The sequence below is a fragment of the Electrona antarctica genome (assembly GCF_951216825.1).
Source record: "Electrona antarctica genome assembly, chromosome: 19".
Taxonomy (NCBI): Eukaryota; Metazoa; Chordata; class Actinopteri; order Myctophiformes; family Myctophidae; genus Electrona; species Electrona antarctica.
In genome coordinates this window covers 29,903,578-29,918,768 of record NC_136800.1, presented here as the reverse complement: position 1 = coordinate 29,918,768, position 15,191 = coordinate 29,903,578, and the positions used below count along the sequence as shown (strand labels likewise).

The window sequence follows — 15,191 nt, the reverse complement described above, 5'->3', positions numbered from 1 at the left end:
GCTCTGTCAACCCCCCCCCCCCCCTCCCATTTACATTGTTCACAGACTATGTTACAATAAGAGTGCTGAATAAAAATGAGGTAAGAAAGTGGTTTTGAAGGTTACAGAACATGCAGAGACATGCTGAAAACAGTAAAGTAAAAAAAAAGTGAAGGAGGAAGAAAACACAAAATAAACAAGTGTGCATTTAAAAATAATTTACACAGCTTTGCATCTTTGGTTAAAGGTTGAATGATTTTTCACAGCTTTCTTTCCCCCGGACCCACCCAAATACATTGAAACAAAGAATGGGGGAGGGGGGGGGGGGTATGGCAATACAACATTTTATTTTTCAACAGTGGTTCTCAAACCTTTTAAATTGCAAGGACCCCCATCACTCTTGCACAAATGGAATTTGGTTCCATTTGCTCTCTGAGTTACAAACCTGTCAGGGTCCATTTGGGGTCCCTGGACCGCACTTTAAGAACCACTGATATAACCCTGACACCGTCATTAACCACTCAAGTCCAATTCAGTAAGTCGTCGTGAAAATAGCGGAGCTCACAACGCGTCACGTGTTGTGAGGTTGTAGATCAGTAATATTCAAAGAACTACTTGACTGGTTGAAAGTTGTGAAGGACCTGCTGCAGTGCAGACAGGCTGACATTTCCATTTTGTCACAAGGTGGCGTTCACCTCTACATTTGTAAATGCTAATTCATATCGGGCACCCCACGAAACAATTGTACATTCGTTCGATCTTGACTTATGACTGTGAATGAACAATTCCAGTGAGTTTAAATTTCACTTAGTGTTGAACATTGTCAGAATTCCTTTATTATTGCCTACATTTCATTTTTGTACAATCAATGTAATTCATTATCCCTTGGAGGGGGAGATGCGACCAATCATCTGCAACACTGTAAAAGAAAGAAAATCAAACAGAGGGATGGAGGGAGGGGGAAGGCTTTCGTTGATTTTTTGTAAAAACGGGTTCCGTGACATTGTTCTTTTAATATGAAAATAGCAGCCCTGTAATAAATAAACATCAACAGTAGAACTCGAGAATGAACGCATGGTGGGGTGGGGGGTTGGACACGATGTCAAAGTAACGGCAGCGGCGCTTTGAAAATAGACTCTCTCCCAAACGTCTGAACTTTTTCATGTGAAACATCAAGGCTAAAAATACACTCCCCTTCACCCACTGAAGTTTTCTCTTTAAAAAAATATTCGCTCTCTATTTGACACACATTCTCACTCGTTTTCATTCCTGTCCACCCCCCCCACCTCTCCTCTCTCTCCCCCCGTTCCCGTGCACCGTGTGGGGTTGGGAGGGCGGGTGGTGGGTTTTGAAGTTCAGTTCGGGTTGCAGCCCCCCAACCCCGCCCCCACGTCCGGTACCAGGCATGGTCTTAAGTAGGAGAAGAGGCGAGTCTTGTCTGGTCCACAGGCTCTGACCCAGCAAAATCAACCAGTCCAGTACTCCAGCTCAGTGACCGCTGAGTGAAGATCCCCCGCTCCTCATAACCACCACCCCAAAAGTCTGACCCCGACACCCTCAACTCAACGCTTTGTTTGTCCTCTCGGGATGATTGCATTAACACTGGAAAAGGCCCACAGCAAACACGCATACACACACACTCACACATACAGTACATACGTACGCAAACACTGGTTGACACTCGCACACATGCGTGCTTGCGCACTCTTCACATTCGCACACACACACAGAAGCACTGCACTTTTTATGGTCAAGCTGGTGGCTAAGAAGACAAAGTTTGTTTCTGCTTTTTTTTTAATTAATTCACATTTACTAATTGTAATAAGTCGAAGAGCAGGCGCACTTCATCTTTTTAGTTTTTTTTTTTTTAATCGTCCCTCTAAAGACAGTGGTTCTCAAACTCTTTGATTTCAAGGACCCCCCCCCCCCCCCCCAGTGTTATACATTAGGGCTACGGACCCCCACGCCCCATAACTCAAGAGTACTAATGGAACCGAATGGAGCCGTTTGTACACTGAGTTACAGACCCGTAAGGATCTATTTGGTTTCCTAACTATCAATCATCTAACCGGAGACCCTCCCCGGAGCCCCCTCAAGGACCCCATGATCGGGGTCGGGGGGGGGAGGTCCCCGGGCCGCACTTTGAGAACCACTGCTCTAAGAAAGCGGAGTGAGAGAGGATGTAGCCGTTTCAAGCGGAAGTGACGCTGGGTTGCGGTAGTTGTTGTTGGCCGTTGGGGTCGTTGTGAGGGTGATGAGGCTGTGGTTGAACTTGAGGTGGTGGAGGTGTGAGTTGCTGCTGCGTCGTCGTCTGGGCCTGCAGGTTCAGTCCTTGCTGCTGGGGAGGAGTCCCGGCCGAGGGTAGGGCACCGCCGGCGGAGGACGACTGCACCGAGAGCTGAGAGAGCTGCTCGCTGTTGGCCAGAGACTTCAGCACGGCGTTCTCCCTCTCCAGCATGGAGTTCCGCTCGAACAGCTCCTTGATCTGCTCCTTGAGGACCTCCACCTCCTCGCGCACCGCGTACATCAGATGGCTTTTCACCAGATCCTGAGAGGGGGAGAGAGAGAGAGAGGGGTTAGTCTTTGAGGTCAGTGGCGAGATAGCGGCTGAGAAGGAGGCGCTTGGGTCATGTGCGTTTCATATGGCCAGTTTACGAGGTCTTTTGACACACAACTGACTTTGACACAACCAGAGTAGCATAAGAAAGAGGAACTCGTGGCTTTCATTAACCAAGTGTCCATATTCCGGGCATGTCGTGGACATTGGCAAAAAACAAAATAGGCCATAAGCTGGTAGATGGGTTTTTTTTCTGAGAAGAGATTTGGTGTAGAAGGGAAGGGAGACAAGTACAGACCCCATGGGGGACCTAATCTAATCTACATTCAATGAATGGGCTAAACTGGGTAGAAACAACTCAGAAATGTAAAAACAAACTGCATCACAGAACCAGTACAAAGACTTTAGGGTGGTCCTCCATATTGGGATGTTGTATGTGCTTGGTTTTCAAAGCAGTAGGCAACAACGGTTGCCTACTGGTTAGGTTTAGGTTCGTTTAGGTTTGTTATTGGCCATAATCGCCACTGTTCTACCTAGCCCATACATTGAATTCAGATTTCCTCAGATGTATCAGTAGGTGGAGATCTCTAGTATGGTCGTCTCGAACGCAAAACTCTATACTCAAAATTGTTGTCGTTGTTTTTAACAGATAACAATCAACAAGCAAAAGTGCTTTCTGGGTGTAAAATGGAACAACCTTATCATAAACATATTGGACAGTGTCTAGTAGAGCTAGACACATCCAGTATACTATCTCTGGTAGTTAAGGTTAAGACACACCCTGGGTCTTTGCTGAATTTTCTTAACCATTTATTTTAAGCCCTATATACTTTGTCATACGACAAATACAAAGGGGAAAAACTCCCATCTACAAGCTCAGATCTATTTTGGAAAAATAATTAGAAAACCTTAAGACTTTCGCCTATAAATGACATGCCCAAAATTGGGATGCCAGGTTGAAAGCGGTTAACATTCCTTCTTTGAAACATTTTCAAAACGATGACTAAAGAGAAAACGCTAGCATCAATCACAAGAATAACGAGAAAAGGGGTTACTCACCATCGCCTGTTCAATTTTGTTATCGATGGCAACAACACTGGTTCCAGAGGCACTGTAAAACACACATAAGATCACGTTACAATTAATGAAGAGTCAAAGAACATTTAGTCCGAAATATGACCAGTAAATGCTTGATAGAAAACGGTGGTGTTCCACATTAGGCTCATCCTAATTACATCCCCATGGCATGATTTTAGGCTAACAGGGCACGTCATCCAATCATTCAACACCTTTACACAACCAGTCACAAAAAAGGAAAACAAAGCAGAAAATCAAGGGCAACCTTTTTTTTGTTAGAATGAAGGTAAGTACTCCAATCTGAGTCTGAACCAGTTCCACAAGCAGTTGGATGCAAGCCAGGGCATATAGAATGAACCCCCATCAATCCCCAGCAGCAGCCAAAGTAATGCCATCTCCTGTGCATTAAGAATAGGCCTATTCTAGGTCAGGTCACAGAGTTTAGACATGCAAGGAGAGAGGCTCCACGCTAGTCACAGTCAGTTACCACATTGCCACCTCTACTAGTAAAATATTTAAGGGCGATGTCATACTTGGCCTGTCGAACAAAACATCTTGGAAGTGCAAATTCAATTAAAAAAATGATATCATACAATAAAATGTATTTACCGATCAAAAGAAGGTTAGTGTTTTTTTTTTAGAACAAAACGAATTGGTTTGAAAATAGTAGTAATAGGATCCGACAGGAAGCACGCACATCTCAAGACATTCTGCAGGTGCTGGTCAAAAATATACGTACAATGAAAAAGGAAGGGATGTCCGCAAACTGAGTTGTAGCTCCCAGGAAGATTTACAACGTTTCGACCTCTGTGGGTCTTCGTCAGGTATGAATAACATGAGATCAACATTAAATCCCAAAGGACACCCACTGTACTCAATGGTCAAGATAGATAACCCCACATTGGATAGGCTACATTATTAATAGTCAAAACCACCCCCCCAAAAACAAGAGCTACATAACATTTTATACCCATCTCCTTGAGATTATAACAAATAATAAAACTGACAAAAAGAATATAGTTCACACCAAAAGATGCATGCATGCAACAAGTAGTACTGTAGTAGGCTACAACACGATTAGGCACAGAGAAGCTCAGTTGAACACAATTTAAATTCCATCGGAGCAGATCTACAAGGCAAGCTCACAGTCACAACGCATCACGTTGTGGAGATCGGCTGTTGTCGGCAAATGACTACCGGTACGATGTTGTTATTACTAGGCCTACCTGCGCCGTCCCCTGTAGTAGTGTGACACTATGATGGCCTCGGTAGGATAGCTGTGCGGGAACCCGGGGTAGCATGGCAGTTGGTAGGCGTATGTGCACCGCATGGTCGCTATGGTGGTCGCTGGAGTACCGGGCTGCGGGAGCGAGTGGAGTCAGTGGCAGGTGACAGCTGACTGACAGGCGGCGGGGCGGTGCGCTCTGGTCTCCCGGGAGAAGTGGGATCGGAGGCTCGGAGCGCACCGGAGGGCGGGGAGGAGGAGCAGGGTGGGTAGGAGGGAGGCGACTGAACTGAAGTTAACTAGGTCAAAGTCCTGGACTACATTTATAGAAAACATGAAATGTGACCCAGCACGTAGAAGTCATACTGCTCCACACTGACTGCTCCTCGCTCCACCCTCTTTGTAAATAGCCGTTTTAAACCAGATTCATACTTTGACGCACGACGGTGGGTGGTGTAAAAAATACCAGAAAAGATCACAATGCATCGCAATAGTGGGCTTGCATGTCTGGTATTTTTTTTAGTGGTGCAACCACTCCAAGGAACAGCAATGTCCGTGTTCACCTATGTGTTCACCTAACTATGTGTCTGTGACCACTATGTCACTATGAGCACGAGTACCAATGAGTACCAAAAGTGGCGCTGTTGTGCCAGAAATAGAGAGAGAGATAGTGCTGCACTGCTGCCTGCTAATGAGAGACAGAGAGAGAGGGGGGGGGGGGGGGGGGGAGTTGCACCACTCAGTTCACACGGGTGTGATTTTTGACAGCGCATGACTTAAGATGAGGACAGTGCGCATTCAACACAAATATATCGATGTGACCACGTTGTGTCAAATTGGTAATGAGAATGGATTTTAATTGCAATCTCCACATTTATGCACAAAACGTGCCGGCTTATCATAAACAACTATTTACGCGACCCGGTCAACGGCATAAATCAATGGTGACCGTGTCAGCAAGACAGAAAACTCACATGATCGCCTGCTTGTCATTTGACACAGAAAAAAGCAGTTTGGTAGGCTATGGGTCTGACTCTGGGCCCTAAGGTTTCCTGTTTAACATTCCACTATAGCACATTCGATTTAAATTCAGATGTCACTGCTTTACATTACAAAAAGGCCCTTCAAATTCACAATATTTTTGTCATACACAATATTACATCGATTGAAAAAGCAGGACATTTTGGTTTTGGGCTTACACCAACTTACTATAACTATATACACACACACACACACACACACACACACACACACACACACACACACACACACATTAATGTAGCCTTGTATTTACAAAAGCCAAAAACGCTCTCAAGATATGTAGCTCCAGGAAAGGCGGAAAAGCATTCTAGAAACACTATGAAAAACTTTACTTGCAGTAAAGTTGCTTGACAACAATCATGGGAAATTTCGACTGGGTTCTCATAAGGTCATCAGTGTAATAAATGAATAGGCAAGACAACATCGAATTAGTACATGTAATAAAGTCAGCAGAAATAATAACTGGGAGAATGTTTTGCCTCCTGCTGCTGATTTTCAGGGGCATTTTTCTCCCATGCATATCTCTCAAGCTCAGTGGGTGATAGGTCGGCCCCGGTACAAACGTAGAAACACCACCGCCCTCATGTGGTAGGCAGTGGTACTGCACACCACAGGATTCTCCTGACAAGACCTCGGGTCCTTCACAAGTTACAACAACGGTTCTCAAGTCCTTGCGGGGGTTCCAGGAGGTCCACCAGCAAAATCAGGGCCATTTTAACAGTTTAAAGGGTAGTTCATATTTTTGGATTTAAAGCTGTAGGAAAAACTTGCCATTAATCCATTGAGACCTGGAACGCATCCATGTCACGTTAGCGTTTAACCACATTAACCATTAACCCATTTTGGGGCGGGAACCCCTTTTGGTGTTTTAAACATTGTTATAATTTAGCTATTGAAAAATAGCAGATCTACAAGCTCATAGCGCGCCACCGAGTGGCGCGCTATGAACTTGTAGGTCTGCTATTTTTGAAAAATCGTTAAAATGTGCCTCAAATCTTTCCGAAAATAGTCATGATTTAGAAAACGTTTTTTTTTAAAATTTCGACGTCAGGCCTGAATGGGTTAATATAGTGGTTGCAAAGGTACTATTAATTGATTGCCTGAGTCCCGTGGTGGGAATTCTGGTCAAAACTAGTGTCATTTGTATTGTTGACCTATTTCTATCATATAGATAGAGCAACTTTCGTTCAACTTTGACCCCTCCAATATCTCTACACCAGCAGCGGCACTAAATCATAGTTCCATGTGACAGAAGGGTCAAAGTTGAACGAAAGTTGCTCCATATGGTAGAAATAGGTCAACACCACAAATGACTAGTTTTGTGGATTAAGTTAATTTTAATGAGTGGCCTCCAGTGCGCCCCCACCAAATGTCCGGAACCACTATATTAATGCCAAGTATTTCCTAGTATTCCTACAGCTTTAAGTCCAAAGATCTGAACTAGCCCTTTAACTACACCTTGTCGGGGTGCATACTTAGTTTAGACTAGTCATTGGTTAGACATGGGTTAAGGTTAGGTTTAGGTGTTCTGCCCCGTGGGAGGTTAGGATTAGGGTGAGGGTTTGTAGTTGTTTGAGGTTTAGGGTGAGAGGTTGTAGTTGTAGGACTAATGACTGGTCTAACCAATGACTAGTCCAAACCAAAAACTGTCTAAACTAAGTACTGCACATTCTACAAGCTACAATACCTTTAACCTCAAATCTTCTCTTGTGGGGACAAAATCTATTCGGATGAGGGTCTGTAACTCGACGGCCAAAATACATTATACATTTGGGGTGTGGAGGGGGGGGGTGTGTCCTTGACGTGAGTATGTTTGAGAACCACTCCTTTCACAAGACATTCTGTTCCTGAACATCCAATTTAAAGTGTCCCAGACGAACGGAAGCTGATGGCTATCAGCAGCCTCCCTGCGCTGCCCTGTGCTGTGCTGCGCTGAGGGGAAAAGGAATGTTGCTCATACCTCCGCTGCTGTAGAATACCTGTCTGTCACTCACTGGCTTCTTTTGTTCAGAGAAATGCCTTTGATCAGCCACGTCAGATGGCGGCAATGCAAACATGTCACAGGGTCGATGCCGACGCAGAGCCAAAAGTTAAATAAAGACAACGCAATAAGTTGTCGACTTAAACACTCTTTTTATGAGATAGTACTTACTCAAAACTAAGCATTAGCACACCCTGCCACCCACCAATGTACACTACGCTATTTTTTTGTAGCTCTTTTTTTAACACACCCCCCCCAAACCCCCCCCCCCCCCCCCCCCCCCCCCGCCACCCCCCGAATCTATTACTTATATAAGCTGGGGGGAGGCTGTGTAAACCTAAACTTCACCCCTGTACTAAAATGTGTGTTTAATTAGACCAGGGCGTCACACACAGACCCTTCCTATGGAGACTATAGGCTTTCCTGACCTCAGGGAGTTCTCAATCAGTATGACGAGAACTTTCCAAGAAGAAACTTTCGAAGAATCCAAGAAAAACCATACATTTCCCCCCCAAAAAAGAAATACATTTTACATCACAACGCGTCGAGCTAGTAGATCTGCTATAGAGACCTGCGGATGGCGGATTTAGCCGCGGTTGCCGCGGTTAACCACAGTTTAGGGTGGATTTGGGTCATTAAAATATATTATAAATTAATATTGGATAAACCGTGGGTGAAATAATGCAGGAAATAAATTAATGGCATCCATCTATAGGCTTAATATAGCTTTTAAAAAACGCACAAAATCTCGCAATTTAAGATTTATAAATTGGAATCATTAATTAATGCGGTCGGATAACAGGCGCATTATTAATATGCACATGCAGGTGCGGGTGACAAAAAAGCTCATCCGCAGGTCTCTAATCTGCTACTTTCACTTGTTTTTATAATCGTTCATTAATGTAATCGAGGCAAAGGTTTGAAATAATGGTGATCCTGAAGTCACATTGCCCCAATCCTAGGAGGGAGATAATGTTGAACTGAACGTCTACACTGAAATTGAGCCGTGTTAACAGTCCTGGTTTGACACTAAAACTGGACACTTTATTTAGCAGAAAGCAGTCATTCTTAACCCCTTTAACCCTGGTGACCCTATTTTGGGAATGTCAATATAGGTTTTTATGTCATTATAGCAAACATAGCAGATCTACAAGCTTGCGCACACGTCACGATGTTTCTCAGCTTCTGCATAGATTATTTTTGTCGTATTTGTCGTAAAATGAAGTATATAGGGCTTAACTGGTTAATATTGGCCCAGCACTCTGTATTTTTGGGGATAATTAATGTCAAAATGCACCCGACATGATAAATGACGAACAGCTAATATTAAAATAAATATATCATTACTTGTGGTGGCACCGGTGCTGAATATAGAGGACAACCTGAATGCGCATGCTGTGGCCAAGAGAGAGAGAGTCCTCTCTATGGCGAAGATCTCAAAATAACAGTGGGTTTAGAGTGTGTATGAAGCCAACACACACTGAGCAGTGGAGCGTGAGAGAGACAGTCGCATCTATGTTCCCGATTGAGACGTGGGGGGGGGGGGGACAGACAGACAGATGACGAGGATGAGTGTTTACTCCTTTTAAAAGGAGCATTCAGTGATTTGGAAAACCACCCAGTCCACACCGGTAACAAAATGTGCACATGCACGCTCTACAGTGGGGGGAAGTGCAACAGGCCAACAGCATGTGCACCAAGGCCCGTCCCCACTCGATCATGATTGGAGGAAGGCCCCTCTCATCCTGATTGGATGAAGGCTTTGCCACCCGCCACCAAAACTGAAACTAGGGTTTTTTGACCCCAGGGGCTCACTGGGGACAGGGAGGAACTCCTTATATGGTCAGCACACTCTATAGTAGGGAGGATTATCCAGAAAAAAAGACAAAATAAGTGATATTTAGATTAAGTAAAATCACTGAATATACCTTTTAATTAGAGATGGTTGGAAAACACAAACACACAGAAAGGATGGGAGGTAGAGGAAAGGGAAAGAAAGCGTATACACCATACGCTTTCTGGACAGTATGTAACCAAGCATTTTCTGTTATCTGTACTTTGGTTTGTATTTTTGGATACTTGTGACCTTCACTCAACCACATTCCAATGACACAATTTCAAAAAAACATCTGTAGCTTGGGGGAAACATGCATTATTATTAACCACATACTTCAAATAATGAAAATAGCCGAATCACAAGCTCACAATGCGTAGCGAATTTCACTTGTAGTCGAGGGAGTATCTCTATACTTTGACTCAAGTACTGGGGATGCGTACTATGTCCTCCACTGTGTCATGATTGAAGATGGAGAATGAATGGATGGCTTAAGTACAGTAGTAAATGTACTACAGTCCGAGACTAGGTGTGGTACAGATGGATGGGCTGGTTATTCTCACAAGGCAACTTCTAGGCAATTTACTGGAGTAACCTGACTCCTCCAGATTGCGGCAGTATTGAGTTCACAAGTTCCCTCCTCCTACCTTGATCTGGTCTCTCTCAAGCAGAAACGATGAACCGGAAGCAGCGGGACACAAATCTGATATCTCCATAATGATTTTGAGTTGTATTCTTGTTAGCTTGTGTTTACATTTGCGCTGTGGCACAGCTACAATACATCACCAGTCTCGTGTTGATTCCCGCCTCTATACGGCCGCATATCCATCCGATCAGATTTTGTTCGGAGTACATAGTCTCTCCCCGAGAGAGACCAGATGGGAGCAGGAGGAGGAACTTTACTTTCTTGGCTCTACATTCTACAAGCTCAGAATGCGTCAACATTGCCGCTGTGAGCCTTCTTTTAAATAATCGCCATCGAGTCAAAGACTAATGGTGATATTGATTTTAAGTCATATAGCCTAGCCCTATATCCCGGTTGTTCCGCTTCAGGTTCCTCACCCAGCAGCTCTGTGGCAGCGATGAGAGAGGGCAAGGAGCCCAGGAAACACCTCTGAGACTCAACAAGGATAGCATGATGCGCCATAGATGCAAACTGACTTTAATGGAATGCATCGAAGTCAATGAGAACCAAATGGACCAGCTTATGAATTAACAGTAGTTGTAATGACTGCGACCATTGTTAGATAATTGGGTCAGGAAGATAAAACAAGATGTATCACATTCTGATGTGTTTTTGATGTGCACACTATATAATTATATTGTATTTAAAGAACACAGAGACATGTTCTGCCCAGGCTGCACTCTCTAGCAGATTTGTCAGGTTTAAGGCTACTAGCCAGCCTGGTCACAAATGTACTGTGGGCCTGCTGCTAATGCAGCTCGACATCGTGTTGCGGGTTTGAATCTCGATCCTGAGATTTCCCCCCCCCCCCCCATCTATCTCTCTCTCTCCCCATTTCCTGACAGTCTACTCACTGTATTCTATCAACTAAAGGCAGAAAAAGGGAAAAACTATCTTTAAGAAATGTACTCTGTGCTCTTTAGACACCTCAATTAAATTATATAGCGTGCGCGTCTGAAAAACAAGACACCAGAAAACAAAGTGCGATGTGTCTTCTGTTATTTTCCTGAACCGATTATTGAATGCAGGTTGCCATCATTAAAATACAATGTGTATTCATTATGCTTGTCCATCCGTGGAACTTTCAGCTCCAGATCGTCTCCCAGTGCCTGTCGTATCTGCCAGCTGGAACCGCAGGACCACGTTACGTGATGTTTCTGTCCAGTCCTCCTTTTATAATAGTCCTTGGAGGAGTGGAGGAAAAACTGCCCCCCCCTCTTAGCATCATCATCAGGACATGTGATGGGCTACTGGTGGGTCTGTTGCTATGGTGATCGGTAAACAACAAACAGTGATATTATTCTGATTTATCGCTGCCATTTACACCCATAGCTTCTCTCCCCGTGTTCTCTTCCCTCCGTTGTTTTCAAAGTGCCAGGAGCTAAACAAGGCTGGAATGATGAACAGCACTGAAGATTATTCAAAATGTAAAAAACTAAATCAGCACGTTTGATGGCCTGGAGTCAGAACGGAGTAGAGGAGCAGCTGATCATGTAGTTAAGTCATGCTGGGTTTGGTCGCTACTGCAATTTACAATTTTACAATTTAGGCATTTAGCAGACGCTCTTAATCCAGAGCGGATCAGTTGGAGGGGCTTAACTAAAGGGACACTTCACCCCTTTTGCAACCAGATCTTATATAAATGATGTTTGGGAGACAAGAAACACTTTCCTGGGGTTTTTATGTGGGTAATACGTAAATACGTGTTTTTACATATTTTAGTATTTAAAAGTGTCCATGAACTCCATGATGTCATGGACACTGGGCTCACTTCCTTCCTGGACTACCATTCCCATAATGCTTTGGTGCACTGCTCCTCCTTGTGGATACGGGGAGGGCTGTCTTGAGAGACTGTAGTCCAGGAAGTCAGTGAGGCCAGTGTCCATGACATCATGGAGTCCATGGAAATATGACACTGATGAAGGCTGCATAGTCGAAACGTTTGTCTATTATTCACTATGCAAGAATAAAAACTAAAGCAGTTCTTGGTGTGTATGACCCATCACCGTTATTACTATCATTTTGAAATAATAAAATATCTAAAAACACATTACCCACATAAAAACCCCAGGAAAGAGTTTCTTGTCTCCCAAACATCATTAAAATAAGATCTGGTTGCAAAAGGATTTTTACTTAAATCAAAGTAGCAATACTAACTATATAAAATAGGGCTTAATGTGTGCTTTTTTAAAAATTCATAATCTGAACCTGTGACTAAAGTTGTCAAATAATGGAGTGGAGTAAAAGGTAAAATATTGTCTACATGGAAATTGAGCCACATTACAGTCATGGCTCAAAATTCTACTGAAGTAGTGTGCTGAAATGTATGTACGTAGTTACATTCCACGTATGTCAGCTGCACAGGCACTATCCACAGCCAACCAAGCGGGAACAACAACTGGGATGAAGGCCAACATGGTGGCTTTCACACTGGCCCACGGTACGAACTCACAGAGTGCACTAGATAGAACAACTTCCGAAAACAACTGGTACCAGGGGGGACGCCCGGGAGTGGGTGGCAGTGTGGAACTCAAGCACAAGATTGCCTGGTTAGTGCCCCACCACTCCCTGATACAACATGATCTCATTTAAACCTCATGGGCCGCGTGTTAAAGAGCTGAGAGCTTGTAAGCTTGAACCGCTGACTTTAAAAAATGTGTTGCTGAACATCACAGTAAAGCCACGTTACAGTACCTCGCGGGTTTTACCTGCGCATAAGACAAACAAAAAAAGAAAACGCTTTCTGTTCGCGAGCCAGAGGCCCAGAGGGATAAAGGGCTGGGCTCACACATCAAACGGAGCGCTGCCATGGGTTGAGCCGTGTGCTTATCGCCGTCACTCATTGCACAAGCCGTTGCAAACTCTTCTGTAAAGTTTACCTTGTGCAATAGCAACACTGACATGGAGATTGCATTCAACCATACTGCTTCTGCTATGAAGTTATTTTAGGGGGCAGACGGAAGTATGTTAAAGGACGCAGTAGAGCATTGGTTCTCAAACGTTGTGCCACTCCATGAGACAAGCCCAGGTGTGCCATTAGGATTTTGTGACATCCACAATTGTTTTCTACACAAATCTTCTATTCTGCAGGGGGACCCTGGCACAAAACCTTTTCAGATCGGGGTTCCTTTGTGGCCAAATATATCAATTTTGGGGTCCTTGGCATGACATGGTTTGAGAACTACTGCTGTACTGTACATAGTACGTATGTCCTGGAGGCACTGAGGATGGAAAACTGGTGGACATGGCATAGCGATCATTCCTTGCCTCTAGCTAAACTGTCAACATACCTAACTATATCCCCTATGAGGTCACTTTAGTTTAGTCACAGACTAAAGAAACCTTGTATCTCCATATTTCAACTTTTTGAGTGTTGTGCAAAAGTAGTGAAAATAGCCTATCCACAAGATATATCAGTACTTTGTGCACATTTCCAAATATAGATGCAAATTACATGCCATAACATGTATTTTGATGCTGTTGGGCAGAAACCTCTTATCTCCATATTTTAACTTTTTGTCTGTAAATTAATGCCCTACTTGATTATACTACACAAACACAAAAGTATCAAAAGCAGCAGAACTGCAAGCGTGAAATGTGGCACAAAGCAAGTTGAAGCGAAGTTCTGAGCTTGCCGATCGGCTATTTTGCCGTTTTTTAAGGGGCGCTAGCCCCGCCTATATTCAGCTATTAGTGTAGATTTACGTCTTACACAAACATTACATTTCCATTGACAACGGATAATTTACGTCATATGTAGATGAGCAAATCGGCTTAGTGTCTATTTTTGTCCTACACAAAGCGTCATGAGAAAATAGGCATGTGTCTATTTTACATCATGATGATGTACGATGATAAGAGCACCCCTCACTTCACACGGGTGTGATTTTTTATTTGAATCCTGAAAAGTAACAGACATGTGAGGTTTCCACCCAAACAAGGAGTCCCTCTTTTTGGCAGGTAATTAATGTGTATCACTGCTAACCCCTAAAAAGGTTAGCAGTTATTTTTAGTTATGTCTACATGCTATGTATCTATGCTAGTCTATGTGACTTCTTAAAGCTGCACTATGTAACTTTGAAGTGTTGAAATGTTTAACATTGAGCTAATAGAGCCTACCTGCTTGCTCAGGGGACAAATTGAATCTTGACCTTTGACACGATCTAAATGTCTCAATAGAATAGCAGGGAAACAAAATACAACCACCACAACTGTATAAGTTATATTGTATTAACATACTCTACCATAAAGAATGGACTGACAAAATTACATATTCATTCATCAAAAAAAGTTACAAAGTGCTGCTTTAACAGAGTAGACCGGCTTTTTTAACTATATTCTACTCAGGCTACTCATGTGAACACCCCAGACAGTTTAAGTTGCTCGATTCAGTATTTAGATATTCGAAATTCATTTTAGCTGCCCCTTCCATAAAAAAACCCCGTTGTAACTTCAACCTTCATTTTAACCACGAAAACACCCGTCCTTTCAGTTAGTCATCAGAAAAAAGGACAGGTTTTTGATGAATCTATCATGGTTAAAATGTTGTTTGAAGTTACAATGGGTTTGTATAGGAAGGGGCGGAGCAGCAAAATATATCTAAATACTGAATCAAGCAACATAAAAACTGTCTGGGGTATTCACATAAGCCTGAGTAGACGATGAAATTATTTCAATTTAAAGTGAAATATCCCTTTAAGTGTGTCTGTGTAGGCTTCCTAAATATTGAACTAGTGAAAAGTATTAAGAGCTACATTGGATGCATTGGAACATGCATTTTTTTTCTTCATTTCCTGAAAAGTAATTTGACAT

General features: G+C 43.3%; 1 protein-coding gene across 2 annotated transcripts in view; it reads right to left on the bottom strand.

Moving 5' to 3' along the window:
• Positions 1–792: 792 nt before the first annotated feature.
• The window catches only part of tsc22d2 (TSC22 domain family 2), a 33,290-nt gene continuing 18,891 nt past the window's right edge, over positions 793–15,191 (bottom strand). For both annotated transcript variants that reach the window (XM_079530492.1, XM_079530493.1), the window contains 2 exons: positions 3,596–3,647; positions 793–2,527 (listed from right to left, as the gene is read on the bottom strand). In XM_079530492.1, coding sequence (XP_079386618.1) covers positions 2,171–2,527; positions 3,596–3,647 — 409 coding nt within the window. In that variant the 3' untranslated portion in view covers positions 793–2,170. The remainder of the gene's footprint in view (positions 2,528–3,595; positions 3,648–15,191) is intronic.